This window comes from Arachis hypogaea, chromosome 5, assembly GCF_003086295.3.
Source record: "Arachis hypogaea cultivar Tifrunner chromosome 5, arahy.Tifrunner.gnm2.J5K5, whole genome shotgun sequence".
In the NCBI taxonomy this organism is placed as follows: domain Eukaryota; kingdom Viridiplantae; phylum Streptophyta; class Magnoliopsida; order Fabales; family Fabaceae; genus Arachis; species Arachis hypogaea.
This window is the reverse complement of record NC_092040.1, coordinates 6,922,538-6,940,241: the sequence shown is the minus strand read 5'-3', so window position 1 is coordinate 6,940,241 and position 17,704 is coordinate 6,922,538. Positions and strand designations below refer to the sequence as shown.

The following is a 17,704-nucleotide window of genomic DNA, read 5'->3' as shown; positions in this document are numbered from 1 at the left end:
TAATAATTTTCATAGCTCTATATAATGGCAATAATTAATCTGATGAATACCCTTTATTATGTTTGTCACTTATAATTACGCAAAAAATCTGTTTATTGGATGATAGATTTTTTATTTTTTGGCAAGTGTGTTAGAATACGTGTGCGGGTGTGCCTATTTGTGGGGAGCAGAAAATAGCTGTACTTGTCTTGAGAAGGAAAATAGGATGTGGATTCAATGGCTCAAATCAAAAGTGATGCTGATGCTTAAATGGGGCTAAGTAGGGTGGCTGTCTGCCTGAAGGAACCACAAATCAAGAGTGTGAATTGAAGTCCGACATGTGAGACCATTCATAATAATGTTCCAGTAGAACTTAGGCAACAGGTAAGGTCATGGACTTTCATATATACGTTATAATTCTTTCCACTTCTTCTATTATATTTCTTTTTATCAGAGAAACCTACAAAATTAACTCTAGCAACGTGAGACTAATCTATATAGAATAAACTATTAAAATGATATCTGAAATTTATATAGCTGACAAAAAAAATTTTAAAAATATTATTAAAATGATATCTGAAAAGTTTATATTACTAGCCACAAAAAAAAACTTAAAAAATGTTAACAATAAATAAATTCTTAAAAAAATTTAAAAATGCGACAAAAAATTAGATATAAAATATGTATTTTAAATAATAATTTTAGAGATTAAATTTTGATACAAATTTTTGTAATTATTATTGGAAAATAAAATTTTTTCATCTTTTAAATTTGATAATTTTTTGTCAAGTTATTTTTTATTAAAAAAAATTTATTGTAAATGACCACATTATTTGAAAAATAAACAAAAATTTAGAGATCAAATTTCAATTCGATTTTTTTTGTTCACCTTCTGTATATTTATTTAAATATTGTCACAATGGTTTACTAAATATGAAAATTTTTTTGTTATTTACAAAAAATATATCTATAAATTTTTTTATCGTATTTTTAATTCATTTAAGAGTTGTTTTATCGATAACATCTTTCAAAGATCTTTTTGTCAACGACTAAATCTTTCGAGTACCGAACTACTACTTAACCAAATCTATGTGTATAATAACTAACTTTTGTTATATTCATTCTGTATTCATTATTCTAAAACTTATAACTATGAATATACAACTATACATAAAAAGTTAAATTCGTGCAAGCTAAGGTGGATGAGTGATGAAGGTTCATCTAGGTAGCTAAGAGCAAACCACATGGGACAAAGGTGACCATATCCTACAGCTGTCCCTAAACTGTAGGGGAAGACCCCAAAAGTGGTGTACCATGTACCATAGCTCAATTCATAACAATCTCCCATCACATTTTGTTTTTTCAAAGAAAATATAGTAAATTTAAAAGATATATAATCAGTTACAAAATCCAAATTCAAATAAAATACATATAGGGTATAATTATAGTTATAGTTTAGTAGTGAAAAACTGTGTAACCGCTAATTAACGTCCTACACTCCCTCCTTATTGTGTTTATTTTTGGCGGCACAAAAACCGGTATATTTCATTCCCCACTCACTCCACTCCACACTCTCTTCAACTATTTAGAGGTTACAAATGCCAAGACAAGTGAGCTTAGCATAACTCAACTTTCAGATTTCAGATTACTGAAAAAGAAAAATGGGGAGCTCTCTCACTGCCACCTCTTTTTCTTTGTCAAGTCTAATGTGTGAAGAAGAAGGTGAAGCTTGCTTCTTTGAAGACAACTATGATGATGAAAATGAACACACTGGGATTGTTTTTCATGAGGAAGATGAAGAGGAATACATTGAGTATTTGTTCAGCCAAGAAACTGCTTTTGGATTCCACAATCATGATGATTGCTCCGCCGCCACATTCTGGTTGAGGACTGCTCGTTTTGATGCCATTGATTGGATTTTCAATGTTAGTTTCATTCTTGTTCTTACAGTTTTTGCAATCTGTCTTTTGGATTGTTTTTTTTATTTTTATTGAAAGCTTTTTTCATTGTTTGATTCAGACACAGGCCAAACTTGGATTCAAAGTTCACACAGCTTATTTATCAGTCTCCTACTTTGATCGGTTTCTTTCAAAACGATCCATTGATGTAAGTATCAAACTCATTGGAGATTTTATCTTATTATTATCATTGTTTTTAGTTTGAATAATGGATTTGTGTCTTTTAATGATGTAGGAATCAAAACCTTGGGCTATTCAATTATTATCGGTGGCATGCTTATCTCTTGCAGCAAAAATGGAAGAGCAAAATGTGCCTCCACTCTCTGAATATTCAATAGTTGAATACAGATTTGAGAGCAAAGTGATTAAGAACATGGAGCTTCTGATTCTTGCTACCTTGGATTGGAAAATGGGATCATCATCACCAACTCCTTTTTCTTATCTCCATTACTTTCTCACAAAGTTCTGCCCTGGATCCAATTCACACACAATCATCACAAAAGCCACCCAACACATTGTAGCCATGGTCAAAGGTAATTTTTTGATAATTCAATCAATCCTTTCATGAAATACTAGTTTTATATTATTACCAATAAATAAGACCTTAAATTTTCTTTCTTTTTTCTAATGCAGATGTTAATTTGATGGATCAACGGCCATCTATAATAGCCTCCGCTGCAATATTAGCAGCAGTTGATGCTACATTAACAAGAAAGACCATGGATCTTAGGATAAGAAAAATCTCATCTTGGGGCAATCTAGAAAGTGTGAGTTTTTTTTTCAGTTAGTATAGTGAATGGACCAAACAAGTTCCTTGTTTTTTATTGTGTGAATTGAACAGAACAGAACAGAGTTTGATGATGTTTTTGTTTATGTTTATGTTTATGCAACAGGGAGATGTATTTTCCTGTTATAATCTTATACAGGAGAAGAGGAGGAACAAAGTTAAGACCCCTTGCTCGAATTTAATGTCAAACCAATCGAACTCCACGTGTGTTCTTGAGAATCAATCTGACACCGCTTGTTCCGGAGTTAAGAGAAAACTTTCTTTTCAGGACACTGAGGAAACAGAAAACTACAAGAAGCTACATCGTCACTAGTTTGTGGTTCATCATCCACCATTCATTTAGTTGGTGTTTTTCATTTCACTGATGATTGAATCATAGGTTTTTCTTTTTTTTTTTTCTTTTTCTCTAAGAAAAAATTGATTCTTGTTAGTTTATAATTATAGGTCTAGTGAGTGTCATCCACCATTTTTGTGGAATGATTTGGTATTGATGATTGGGGTTTTATTTTTTTCACTACCCAACAAAAAGTTTTTTTCCCAAGTCACAACCAAGATGATAGAGAGAAAAAAAAAAAAGGAGAAAAAGGAGGAGTAAATAAATAAAAAGATAAAAAAAAGTGGCTAGCTTTAACCTACATTGAAGGAAGGTGAAACAGAATTGCAAAGATGATGAGCTAGAGAACCAGAGAAAGCTACATTGAAGACTAGTTGTCCCTAGTAATTTTGGGCAGTGTTTACTTTGTTTTTTTTTCTTCCCCCTAATTTTGAAATGAAGAGGGTATTGCATTTTTAATTTAATATATATAGGTTTGTATGTAATGTATGGAAGGAAATAATAACAACAACATTATAGCAAGTAGGAACTAAAGCAATAGGCCTACCCTTTTAAATGGGATGCTTTATTTGTTATGTGACTTTGAAAAGGCTGAAAGCCACCGAGAATGGGGAATTGGTTTTGTTTGATTTGATTTGATGTATGTGTGTAACATCTGGGTTGCTTGCTTGGGCCATTTGTAAAGTTGAATCAGATTTTTTTAGTTTGCTTGGAACATGGGAGACTACTTTATTTTCAAGTGCATCTGGGATACTACTTCCCTCTATTCTCTTCATCTGCTGACATGATATGACTATTGGGATCCTTTTTTTTCAGCTAATTTTATGAATATATATATAAATAATTGGATAAAATAGGATATAAGACAGCCCAACAAAAAATGTAGTAGGATTGGTACGGTGCTCTTGCAGTGCCTATGTCTATATATAATGATCAAATTGATATAAGTTTCACAAAAAATAGAAAAAGGTGAAATTCTTATATGTTATCATTGAATTTAATCAAAGTTTGCGTGGTAGTGAAATGCATATACGCTATGTACTCTATAATAATTTAATGAATAATAACAGTACACTTTAGTTAAGGAGAATAATAATAATAACAGACAAAAAGAATACTATAATAATAATAATAATGGATATACGTATATAGTTTGTACAGAGCTGAAATCATGAAAAGAATATCTGGGACTGATGACAAATCGGCTTGAAGGCTTCAAGTTGAAGCAGGCTCAAGGCTTGTATCTATTATTAGATAACAATATATTTTACTGAGAGAAGAAATGACTAAAAACTTTGTCCTAAGAGGGCCCAGCATGCAGATGATGAAATGAGATGAGAGATGGTGGTTTTCTGTTAGTGAAATTAGAGATGCATGGGAGATTATAAGGAAAATATTAATGGTGTCAGACATGTGTGTCCTTCACAAGCACAAGCATGCTTATCCAGTCTGGCATGAACTCTTGTATTTTGCTCTAAACAAATTACTGTGGGGTTGGTTCCTCATATCCCTCCTTGGTTCACATGGAGAACTACTCAACAAGATAGATTCTCTTCACCCTTCCTGTTTAAAGTTTTAATTTGCTGTTAATTTTTCAGCTATGGTCGGACTATATTGAATTATTGACCTAATCCTACTCATCTGACACTTACCATATTCACATGATCCATCATAACTGAATAATATATATATGTGTGTGTAACTTCCCAATATTATATACGAAATGGAGTATTAATTTCATGTAAAGATAGAAAAATTTCTCATAGAAGAGAAGAGAGTAAGAGAGAGATTAATATGTTGAAAATTTTTTAAAATTCCTTAACCCAAAGATCATCTATGTTAAATTATTAAGAAAGGAAATACTGAATGTCGAAGCAGAGTTTGGATCTTGTAGTCTGTATCCCTAGCCAGTTGAATTGTGACTCTTTTCATGGGAAAAGAGCAACAAATGCGGCTTTAGTATATTGGAAGACCGAAACTCTGAAGGTGTATTTATATTTGAGCATGACACCTATTAAACCCTAAAGCCCAAATAAAATAGTATCTAAAGTCCAAAAGATAATATATCTAAAATCCAAAAAGATAATTATCTAAGAAACAAAAGATAATATCCGATTTTATTCTCATTTAATTCCAAGTTAAAAATAATAATAACTTATTCAATTTAGTATTTATAACAATAAATGAGATCACCATTATATAAATCATTTAATTTAAAATAGCATAATTTGTAATTATAATTAATATATTTATCGTCCACAAATAAATTAGGAAATTAAATAATTTCCTAACATAATATAATTAGTTTAGTTCACAAGTGGCGATATTGAGAATTGGAAAGAAATACATATACATTTGACAAAAGAGTACGAATGGACTCTTGGCAAAATTTAAACTGCACTTAAATTAATTATGATAGTGCTACATCATAGGGGGAATAACATTGATGAGGACAGTTTCCACCCGTGATTCCATGATGACGATGAAGTAATAAGGCCTCTATGCTCTACATTCTTCAGATAAGCTTTAATTTAATTTGTTAAGTTCGCCATATCTATTGTTAACTATTAATTAATGAAGGAGCAAAGAAGATTTAATTAGGTTGCAGAGACATGCATGGGCCATGGTGGTTGTTGGACCACAGCACAGAAATTTACATTACATAACATGGTACGACTAAAAGGAGCTTTAGCTGCTAATGATGTGCATGTCATGAGGAAAACGTTGGTGTCTATACATGTTTGGATTGGACAAAAATTCTTTGTCTCTCAGTTTGAGAGATTAATTGAGTTAGAGACAAAGTTAGCTCGACAGATCCGCGGCATCATATGGAGGGAGGGACCGGGTTCAGGTTTTTAACCTCAATTCACAATTCACAAATGCTTTGTTTGCGTCCAAACACGTTCCTTCTTTCTCTATCATATCTTCAATTCCTTAGCAGCTTCATTTTTTTCTTTCTTTTTCTGGGAGACTACCGTATCAACAAATGTAGGACTTGTTTGATTTAATTATATAATTAATTATATCATTATCAAGTATCAACTTAGTCACCAAACGACTACGACATCACTATAAGAATCCTCTCTTTTTTTTCTATTCTACTATATTCTATTCTATTATACTTGGTTATTATAATTCACAACCTATGTTATCGAGTCTATCTCTATCGTTTTATGTGAGTGAAGGCGTAATGTAAGAGATCTTAGCAACTAGCAAGGCATCACGATGAGTCTTAAACAATTACATATTAAGTGCAGTTGCCTTTGTATAAAATTAATAATAAAAAGTTATTAGATAATAATTCAATTAAATTTATTAAACTATTTAATAGATTTTAATTATTAATTTTATATGAAGATAATTATATGAACATAGAATGATGATTAAATTTGGGAATTAAAATTTTTAATTTTGGTTTAGAGACTAAATTGCATCATAAAAGTTTACTAATCCACGTTTGTTAGTCGTTACCTGGTCAATATGTCACGAAAGAGCCCAAATCAGTTTTCCGGTGGTGCCAAGTGGACGGAATGTGTCAGAAGAACGAATCTGAGTCCGGAGTGCAATTTCAGGAACGAATATGGATAACTTTTAAGTTTAGAAACTATTATGACACTCAAATGCAATTTTAGAGACCACTTTAAAACTTATCTCCCAAATAATTATACTAAATACTAATGATATGTCTTAAACAATTATCTTACATATACAAAAAAAATTAATTCCTAAATTAATCACTCATATATATTAAAATATAAAATATATATTAAAAATAATTAAACAAATTTAATTTAATAGCTATTTTTGTGTACGCAAAACATTATTATATTTTAAGACGTTGTAATGCTGATTCTTGCATGGTTTAGTATAATCTTGTTATGCAGATATTTAACCATCGAAATTCATAAAATATTTTGACAATTGCAAATATTCAGGATGGTTTGTAATCTAATATTTTTAATGAAATTTTCAATATCTCGTTTGTTTTTTATTATTTTATTTATAGACATCTTCAACCAATTTTAATTCACCATATGTCGATTATGAAGTAGTCTAAAAAATGACTATCCCGCCAAATACAGACTTGATAAATCCCTTAATCAACCTCTCCTTTATCTACCCGATTGTCATCGAACTTCTTCAGTTGAACACCTCAACAAATCTTTTTTTTTTTTTGGGTCATATAAACACACTTACACACGCTAACCTAGCCACCACTGTTAGAATTCGAGCTTTTGTGTACAAATTTTTTAGCGGTAGTTCCCAGCGAGTTGGCGTTTGTGTATAAATTGGCAAAAAATGAAAACATTAAATGGACCGCCCTTTAAGAAGCCTTGCGTATGTTCTAGGTTGAGCCCACTTGATAAGCCCAAATGAAAAAGTGGAGAAGACGTTCAGAAATTTAAAAGAGAATTTGAAAATGGAACACTTTCCCTCCTCCCTCACCAAACGGACGCTATGAAGAAGAGGCTTCCTTCATCCGCAGAAGAATTTCTTTCTTCAGCCACAAAACTAACTCTCAAAACCTCGAAGCCATCACTCAAAACCCAAATTCACGCCATCAAACCATCCTCCGAACTCTCCTCTACACTCCCTCAATCCCTCTGCAATTCAATCTCCTCCGCAATTCAATCCTTCCACAACCTTCTTCAACCAAACCCTCCAACAACCCTCAGCCCCACCAAATCCCCTCGCACCCCTCCCTCCAAGCGCCTTCGCCGCTCTTCTCGCCTCGAGCCCCCACTCGCCAACCCGGATCATGAGAAGGACAAAATTCTCGAGCGCCTCCAAATTCTCGCGCATATCGCGCAACTTTGCGTCTCGCACCCCAAGAAACCGTTCTCGCCGTCGGATTTGCTCCCGGGAGTTCAGGTGCTTCACGATAACTTGATCGTGTTCGAGTCCGACTCGGTTCTTTCCTCGTCGATCGAGTGCTTGTGCGAGGAATGGTGGAAGGACAATCTTCCCGGCCGAGAGTCCTTAATCTCGCAGACTCTCCCTTTTCTTCTCGCGAGATCTCTCACGGTGAAGAAGAAGGTCGACGTGCACAAGGTCTACACGCTCCGGGAGGCTTTTGCTCTGTTTGACTTTGACGACGACAGCATCGAGGATTTGAAGCTGTTGCTGGTTCGTTGCGTGATTTCGCCTCTGTATTTGAAGACAGAGGACGGAAGGAAATTCCTCTCGTTCGTGTTTGGTTTGAGCCAACAGTTTGGGAAGGAAGTTTTGGCTATGATTCGCTCCCAGATACCGTTTGGGAGGAAGTCGATGCTTGAGTCTTACGGGGATATCCTGTTTCGGGCATGGAAAGCAGCCGAAGGGGATTCGAAAAGCGAAATTGAGAATGGGTTCTTGCAGGAGATGATCGAAGCTGCTATACATGCTGGTTCCTCAGCGCTTGCTTCATATATTAGAAGGATTTTTGGAGCATTTGTTGAACAAAGGACCACAGATGGAGTTGAGAAGCTTCTGTTTCAGCTTGCTGAGCCTGTGATATTTAGGTCCTTGCAGGTAAGAGAATGATTGTTAAGCAGAACTTTCTGAATTAGTCAATCAAACTGTTATTTACTTTCCATACGTTCTGAATTTTACTTTGCGTTCTTTGCAATAGGTTGCAAACTCAAATGTTAGGCAGAATGCTTTATATTTACTTCTTGACTTGTTCCCTCTTGAAGACCCTGATGCTACGAAAGAGGAGAAAGATATATTGCTTGATAAGCAGTTCTTCTTATTAGAAAGGTTACTTAAGGATGATTGTCCACAAGTGAGAACAATTGCTGTTGAGGGTTCCTGTCGTGTGCTTCATCTGTTTTGGGAAATTATTCCTTCACCAATCATAACAAAGATAATTACAAAACTATTTGATGACATGTCTCATGATGCATGCAGTGAAGTGAGGGTTTCCATGTTAAATGGCATAATTTATTTGCTTGGCAATCCCCACTCTCATGAAATTCTTAAGGTTCTCTTGCCAAGACTTCGGCATTTAATGCTGGACAATGTTCTCACAGTTCGAGTTGCTGCAGCAGATCTCTTGTTACACCTAGAGGCCGTCAGAAATTTTCAGTTCAACAAGGTACATGTTCTTGAAGTCAGTGTTGAGTACAATGTTCTTGTTTCTTATGTATTTGGTAATATTATGCATTCTGATTGGTTTGCTGACTGTTCTTTTGAATATTCTGGAGGTGGTGGAGCTTGATTCACTATTGTTTCCTGATGATTCTGGAGGTGGTGGAGCTTGATTCACTATTGTCTATCCTTGCTAGTGATCAACCTCCTGTGGCTCAGAAGATAACAAAATTGCTTATGCCATCGTACTTTCCCTCGAAAGTACCCATTGAGGAGGCATGTAATCGTTGCATTACACTTATGAGAAGGTCTCCGATGGGAGGTGCAATCTTCTGCAAATTTGCAATCTTGGAAGGGGCACCTAAAGATCATCTTATGGAACTCATCAAAGCATTCATGAGTTTGGTCTTGTCACCTCATAAGTTGGATGCAAATCAGATTGAGGGTTTTCTTGGTGCTGCTAGCTACCTTTGTGATGACTTAGCCAGTGAACTATGCTACAAGAATGCCCTCAAACAATTATTTACTCAAGAGAAAGTAAAAAAATTACTTACTTTGGCATCAACAGGCCAAGCTCAATCTTCTTTATTCAACCTCCTTTCTGCTGTCCATCCAGATGGTGTTGCTGGACTACTTGAAGAATGCATGGCTATTGTCACAAACTGCAATGGTTTATCTGAGGAGGTTGATCGCCAATCTGAAGTGAGGTCTGCACATAAGTTATTGCTTTCATTGGGTTATTTTGATGATATGTTGGAAGCCTTAACATCCCTCTTGCATAAGGCTGCTTACCGGTGTCATATTAAATTTGGCACAGTCATGCCATCACATAGCATTTCTTCTGTTAAGGGGAAGAAATCTAGATCCTCTGGAAATTTCTCATTTAAATCAAAGATTATAAACAGAAAGCAATCTTTTGAGGATGATTATTTAGTTGCTGTTGGGATAGCATGGCAAGTTAGGGACTTCCTTCTAAACGAGGATACCAGAAAAGCCTTGCTAAGACCTCAAACGTTAGAGATATTATTTTTATCCCTCAAGATAATCTCCGAGGTAACAATTGTTCATTGTGGGGAGTATGATTACATGGACATTTCCCCCATTTTGGCATATATGGCTATTGCTCTGCAAATGACCGTTGATATTGTTAGCACAACTAGTATTCAGAATAATGATAGGAAAAAACGTAAGACTGAGGCTTCTACATCACTCTCAGAGGCAAGTATAATATTTAACTTTGATTTTTCTTTTTTTTTTTTTGGTTGACTTTTTGCCGCTTTTGAAATTTCATATTTCAGAATTTTATGCACCTCTGATCTTATCAGTTCTCTTTTTTTAATTGTCTTTCTTTACTGCCACTTTGTTTTATCAGTTAACTAATTGACTAATTTAATTTCCACACTACCCCTTGTATCTTTGGGTTGATCTTATTGTAAAAGGACCAGATTGGTTATAATTATAGCATGCCTAATTCGACTTTTATTACTTTCTGTTTAAATTTCTTTTGAGCAGTCTGTCTTGGAGCAGACGATAGAGCATGTGCTCGACTGTTTAGAAAAACTATTTGTAGCAGATGACTCCAGAAAAAATGACAAAGTTGATTCAGATCTTCAGTCTGCCAACAGGACAAATAGAATTGCCACACAAAGTGGTATGTTATCTCCTTAATATACATGTTATTCAAGTAGTGGTGGGGAGTAGATGTTTATATAATACATAGTGTTTTAGGGTCTAAGAACTACTTGGGGATCAGGGGATGCTTCTTAACAATATGCTGTTTAACCATAAAGATTGTGTGTTTTTGTTATGTCTTGCATTTGTCCGTGTATATTTTACCTGTACTTTATTTCTGACTTTTACACTAAACATATGCATAATGTTTTAGGGTCTAAGAACTACTTGGGGATCAGGGGATGCTTCTTAACAATATGCTGTTTAACCATAAAGATTGTGTGCTTTTGTTATGTCTTGCATTTGTCCGTGTATATTTTACCTGTACTTTATTTCTGACTTTTACACTAAACATATGCATAGATTCTGCGCACAACAAACCTCGGCAAGTATTATGTAAGGTGAAGATGCTTACTGCTGTTCTCAAGTTCATGGCTGACACATTCGCAATGGATTTTGCTCCCCACAACCATGAATTATTCTTAAATTACACATCAAAATGTGTGCAGCACATTATGTCTTCGTTGGACAGGCTACATCATAAACAGATACGGTTTAACGAAGATGATATGAAAAGCGTATTCTTTTGTCTGAAAAGCTCTTTCACCTATGCAACAAAAGTACTAAATATGACACTCACAGATTCCAGTGGATTATCCACAAATTCACCAACAGCTTTTGCCCTTGCAAATGACCTGCTTGATTTAGTCGTTTTGATTGAATCATACTTGGGCTCTGGATATGCCTCGCGTCTTGTTGCAGCAGCAAACCCTTGGCTCCCCGATTTGGTTCTGGCATTAGCATCTATAAGTGTTCAGAAACATGGTGTGGGTGGCAGGAAACATTCAACTGCATCTGACCAAATGAAGCTTCGTATTCCAAAATGGATCTTGATTGTAGCCAAGACTGAGCTGTCATCTGTAAAGGATGCTGCAGAAGATGGATATTCCGACCAACAGAAATTCTCTGCCTTTGATAGGCTTGTGTCCATGCTGGTTGTGTTATTGAAAAAGAATTCCGATGTAATGGATGCAGTTGGGGTTATTTTCTTGGATTCTTCACTTGTTGGGCTGGAAAGAAAAGACATTGGACTAGCATTAGGACTATTGCACTTTGTACGTTTCAAGTTGTTCGAACATGACGACAGGGATTGGGGTGACATGATGCTGTCTTCTCTGCAGGGAATCTATCCTAAGATAGAGAGGGAAATTGCAGAAGAGAATCATGAAGAGGAACTGGATAAATTAACCTTTGCAAAAGATTTGATTGAACCTCTTTGGATGCATCATTTATATGAAACTGGAAAGGTATCCATGACAGATGAATAGAAAGTTAGAACTAGTTTTATTTCTGAATGTTTCACCTCCTCAGTATCATTCAGTCTAAATAATATGAAGAGGCCTTTAGATGCCCAATATACATAACTCTTCATTTACAGTGCAACTGAAGCAATAGCATAAAGCAATATAATTTGCCAGTGCATTACAATTTTTTTTTTCCCTTAAAAAATCCAATGAAATGCACTCGGACAAATTGCAAAATAAATGCATAAATAGAAAAATAAAAATTGAAATCCTAGAAAAGAGTTTCATTCTAGCAGTGCTAAAGGAGTCAGCATTATCTACACACTGTATTTTGCTGCGTCCTTTCATCTACCATTCTCTTTTCATATAACAAACAATTGAATAAACTAGTTAGTAATCTACAAGAGACCTTGAAGCTGTGATAACCAACCATAAACAATCTTCTGAACAGAGTTATTATGCACAACAAAGTTCTTCAAACACGGATCTTCTTCAAGCGAGCTGCGATTGGCATGCCTAAAAATCCAACCAACAAGCTGAAGAACCATTGAACCAGAGTTAGAGGTGTTGTGTTTGCAAAGGTTCCCAAGTACTCCACTATTATGATTTGGAAGAAAACAGTAGCAGTAAGGACACCCACGAAAACATGATTGTTTAATATGCCTTTGAAAACATCTATTTCCTCCATCTCACGTGAGTTAATCTCATTGAAAACCTGCACAACCAAAACCAAGCCACATATGTTAAGGTAAATTTTTGCAACAGTTAGTTATAACTGAAATATCATGTGCTTCGAATTTAGTCAATGTTTACCTGACAGAAGACAAATGTGTTGAAAATGAGTGTGTTTAAGACCAGATCCGAGTTAGGGCCGTCGAGCGAAAATATCGATTTTCCCCTTGACTGAAGAAACCATATCACCATAAACTGATACAATGATTGTCCCAAGATGTTCCTCCACATGACATTGCTGATGAAATTGCCCTTTCTTCCAACAGGCAAACGCTTCATTAAATCATCATTCGGAGGTTCAGTTGCTAGTGCTAGTGCTCCCAGTGTATCCATGATCATGTTCACCCACAAAAGTTGAACAGCTGTGAGGGGTGCACTTCCTGTTGAGATAATGAATCCAATATAATTAGAGACAAACCGATAAGAGGTTCATAAATGACATTGAAAGTAGACAAACTAAGCTAATTTTCTAACCTGTCACACATGCTGAGGTGAAGTTCACTATCAATGCAACCACATTAACCGTTAACTGAAACTGCACGAATTTTTGAATATTTATGTAAACAGAACGTCCCCATTTGGCCACTGTCACTATTGTGGAGAAGTTGTCATCTAGAATTATGACATCAGCACTTTCTTTTGCAACCTGCACAATGCAAGAGTTATGGAATTAATTAAGATCATTAATGACTAAAACTTAACACAATACTATTTAAATTGCACTTACCTCAGTTCCAGCAATGCCCATAGCAAGTCCAATGTCAGCTTCATGAAGTGCTGGAGCATCATTTGTTCCATCTCCAGTTACAGCTACAACTTCCCCAAACGTGTTACGCAAGTGTTTCACCAATGTATGTTTGTCTAAAGGCGACGACCGAGCCATAACCTGAAAAAGGAAAAGTATGTCACAGTCACAACTATTGTTAATGGAAGTATTAATATTAAACAATGAATAATTTATTTGATAGAATGAAAGAATTACCTGAATTTTGGGAATGAGTTTAAGCAATTCTTCCTCACTCTTCTCTCTAAACTCTGGACCTTCAATGGCTATGCCATCATCTGTTAAGATCCCACATTCCCTGGCTATAGCCTTGGCAGTATTGATATTATCTCCTGTAACCATCCTCACTGTGATTCCAGCAGAGCGGCATACTGCTACAGATTCCTTAACGCCGGGGCGGACCGGATCCTTGATACCAACAATTCCTATACAAGTATAGCCAGAATCAGGAATTGGATCCTCGAAGAGAATCCATTATCTAATTCTTTATAGGCAAGGCATAATGTTCTGAGTGCCTCATTAGCAAACTGGTCTATTGTAGCCTTGAGATGGTTACTTGATTCTTCATTGAGCAGGACAACCTCGCCGGCAGAGTTAAGCACCTTGTCACAAGAGGCCAGGATGATCTCAGAAGCACCTTTGCAGTGTGCACGCAATCCACCACCAGGGAGCTCCACCACAAGGCTCATTTTCTTCTTGGTGGAGTTGAAAGGCTCAACTTTAACAACATTGCATTCTTGTTTCTCTGCTTGAAAATCTCCACCAAGTGACAAGCCAAACTCCAAGATTGCAGTCTCTGTTGGTGTCCCTAAGATCTCTCGCTTCCCATGTTTGTTAACCACAACCTCTCCTCCAGTGTTGTTGAATATTGACTGAAGGAGCAGTTTCATGGAAGAATCAGAAGCTCAGAACACAAATCAGAAGCCTTATTGTTACTCACTTCATTGGTGTTCATACAAATGCATGTTTTCACAACAGTCATGTGATTAGTTGTTAGAGTTCCAGTCTTGTCACTGCATATAGTTGTGGCAGATCCCATGGTTTCGCACGCGGCCAAATGCCTCACAAGGGCCTTATCATTCATCATCTTCTTCATGGCGAAGGCAAGGCTCAATGTCACAGCCAGTGGCAGCCCTTCTGGGACAGCAACAACTACTATGGTAACCGCGACAGCGAAGAATTCCAGCATCTCCAAAGCATCATCTCCATTCCAGCTCCATATTCTCCCTTCTTGGAGCTTACGGCTCACTAGTCCTTGCACAAGAACCGCGAATGTAACCACGGCGAAGAAGAGGCCTATCTTGCCAATAATGGTTGCAACTCCATTCAATTTAACCTGTAATGGAGTTTCATCATCTCCACCTTCACTCAGAGTTGCCATCAACTTCCCCATTGAGTCCTCATTCCCACAGTGGTAACCAACATCTTGCAAGATCCATCTTGAACCTTGGTTCCAGAAAGAAGAAATGGATACTCAGAGTTCACCATAACGGTTCACTCTCCCCTGTCAAGCTTGATTCATCAATCAACACAGAGAATCCAGAGAGAAATAGTCCATCAGCAGGTACTTGATCACCAATTGAAAGATGCACAATATCACCAGCAAGTAATTCATATATTGACATCTTCTGCCTGCAACCGTCTCTTGTTACCTGAACTGAAATCTTCTTCTTCTCCTTGTCCAAATCTTTGAATTGCAATGACTGCCTGTAATCACTGGTTGCTGTCACAAACACAACCAGTAGTATGCTGGCAACAATGCCAAGACCGTCATGCGCTCCCTTTGGCCAACCTTCTGTTGCAATGCCAACTATCAGAGACACAAAAGCACACACTCCAAGTATCATCAGAGTCATGTCTTGAAGGGCTTCCCAAACAAAAACCCAGAAACTCTTGGCTTCGCTTTCGGCGAATTTGTTGATCCCATATATGTCTTGTCTCTTGCTCAGTGAATCGGATCACTGCTAAGCCCCTTGCTGGTTGATGTAGAAAGCTTCTCTGCAACGCCATCAACCCCACCATGAGATTTCAGCTTCTTCACATCATGGCCTTCAACAATAGTCCCCAATTCATCACCACTGATTTCAAACCTGCTGCTTTAACTTCTCGGTACTTTTTCATCACTTGGTTTCACTTGTGCACCTGAGGATGTCATCATGAGTAAATACTAAATACATTGAATCTTGAACTCGTTCACCATTCAGTATAATGCTGATGAAAATCCTTACCTTGGATAAATTGAAATGCTGCTTTGGAAACCAAAACTGCCACCTTCAGCTTCTCCTGCAATATAGAGAGAACAATAAGTCTTCATATTGTTTATAATATGGGAAAGCAGAAACATAAATGGCTTCTTAGTATCATTAAAAACAGTGAACATCAAAAAACATGAAAAGATACCTTGTTGCCAAGACGCATGGCATCTGCTTCTTGTCTCTTGGAGAGATTTGCAGTGAAACGGAACCTTCTTTTGGGGTTCTTGACCATCCCACATAGCTTCCTCCATCTCTCAAGTGCTTCTTCAGATGAATTCTTAGGCTTCACATCAAAATTCTCTTTTAGGTAGCTTCCATCATCTTCTCAAACTTCTCCAACGAACCAACTTCTGCTCACTAAATAACACAACAATAATCTGCTTCCTATTAACTATGAAGTGTGAAACATGAAATATTCAAATGAATTCGGAGAGATCGGTGAGACCCCTGTCATATAATGGGTGTGACTATTTCCTGGTTCCTAGCAACCTTCTTAGAAGTTAGGTGCGAAACTTTGAATGAAATGTGATTTTCGTGGAAAAAGAGAGAGACACTGTAAGTAAAGCTTGGTGGGGGGACCTTGAATAAAAAATAAAGACAAAAGTGAAGTTTCTCAGAACCCATCCTGTCTTGAAGAATCAGAAAAGATCAAAAGAGAACATAGTAAGAGGATATTTGAAACAAGGCTTGAGTAACGGTTCTGTTGATGGTGTTCTGTTATGTTTGTTCATTGTTGGGAGATATAAGGGTCAATGGCTGCGCCCGCCTAATACAATACTTAGAAGACCATATGTTCTTGTAAATTGTAAAACTTATTCGCGCAAACTCAGTCAGGTGAAATGATACCTGAGAGTCGTTAGATGATTTAATTGATTAATTAATTAAATTTCATCTTAGATATCAACTTCACGTGAAGTCGATTTTACCTGAGTTTCACCAATATATATAATGAAACGAAAATCACCTAGGGTCTGTTGACAAACTTCAAAAGCTATTCCTTTTTTTTGAGTTTTTTATTTATAAAAAGTAGTAGTAGTATTATTGTTAATATAATTTTTAAAATTAAATTATAATTTTTAAAAAATTATTTAAGTATTTATAAAAAATTTAAAAAAATTTATAATAAAATTTTTTATCATATTTTTTATAAAATAAATACTTTTAAAACAAAAAAATTAAACACAAAATAATTTATTTATAAGATATTTTTAATATAATTATTTATTATTTAAATTATTTTTTAAAAAAGAGTTTAATTAAGCTTTTAAATTTTTATTTTCAGCTTTAATTTATGATTTTTTTTTGTTTATGGTATTTTCCAATCTAACAGATTAAGAATTAATTCATTGTGAATTTAAACTCTATTTAAGAGTTTGTCATTGATCAATAAATTACTGTATATATAAAACAAAATTTGAACCTGCTTAAATGAAAAAATGAATTCTCTCCAATTTTTTAACATTTGAGAGAATAACGTGTGATCTCTTTTTACAGGAGAAGATCTATTCCCCTTAACTGGATAAGTGAATTGACTATTCGACTAACCTAAATTTTGGTTTGCTTTAATTTATGATTTAATTATGCGAAAGCCGAAAATACACCACTAGCACCACTTTATGTCTTTTTAATTTAAACGTTTTGTCAAGTTAAAGGACTTTATTTATTGTTGTGGACTTTATTTATTGTTGTGGAACACGACGCAGCATTGTTTTATGCCTTTATGCTGCTGGTACTCCTCCTCCTCCTCTAATATTAAATCCATCACCGCGTTTTTTCATTCTTAAATTGGTAACAAATGATAATAATATCATCAATCAATCAGTGCCTGAGA

At 35.6% G+C, this 17,704-nt stretch overlaps 2 protein-coding genes and 1 pseudogene across 2 annotated transcripts; 2 read left to right on the top strand and 1 right to left on the bottom strand.

Moving 5' to 3' along the window:
* Positions 1–1,348: 1,348 nt before the first annotated feature.
* LOC112800499 (cyclin-D5-1-like) lies at positions 1,349–3,797 on the top strand. Its single transcript, XM_025842803.2, has 5 exons — positions 1,349–1,904; positions 1,999–2,085; positions 2,173–2,470; positions 2,571–2,704; positions 2,831–3,797. Exons 1-5 carry the CDS (start codon positions 1,641–1,643, stop codon positions 3,035–3,037), a joined length of 990 nt encoding a protein of 329 aa, XP_025698588.1. The 5' UTR covers positions 1,349–1,640; the 3' UTR covers positions 3,038–3,797.
* A 3,125-nt stretch (positions 3,798–6,922) lies between these two features.
* LOC112800497 (uncharacterized) lies at positions 6,923–12,241 on the top strand. Its single transcript, XM_025842802.3, has 5 exons — positions 6,923–8,569; positions 8,670–9,134; positions 9,287–10,345; positions 10,640–10,778; positions 11,162–12,241. The coding sequence occupies exons 1-5, from the start codon at positions 7,517–7,519 to the stop codon at positions 12,124–12,126; spliced, it is 3,681 nt and encodes a 1,226-aa protein (XP_025698587.1). The 5' UTR covers positions 6,923–7,516; the 3' UTR covers positions 12,127–12,241.
* Positions 12,120–16,646, bottom strand: LOC112800498 (calcium-transporting ATPase 2, plasma membrane-type-like; annotated as a pseudogene).
* Between the last annotated feature and the right edge of the window lie 1,058 nt (positions 16,647–17,704).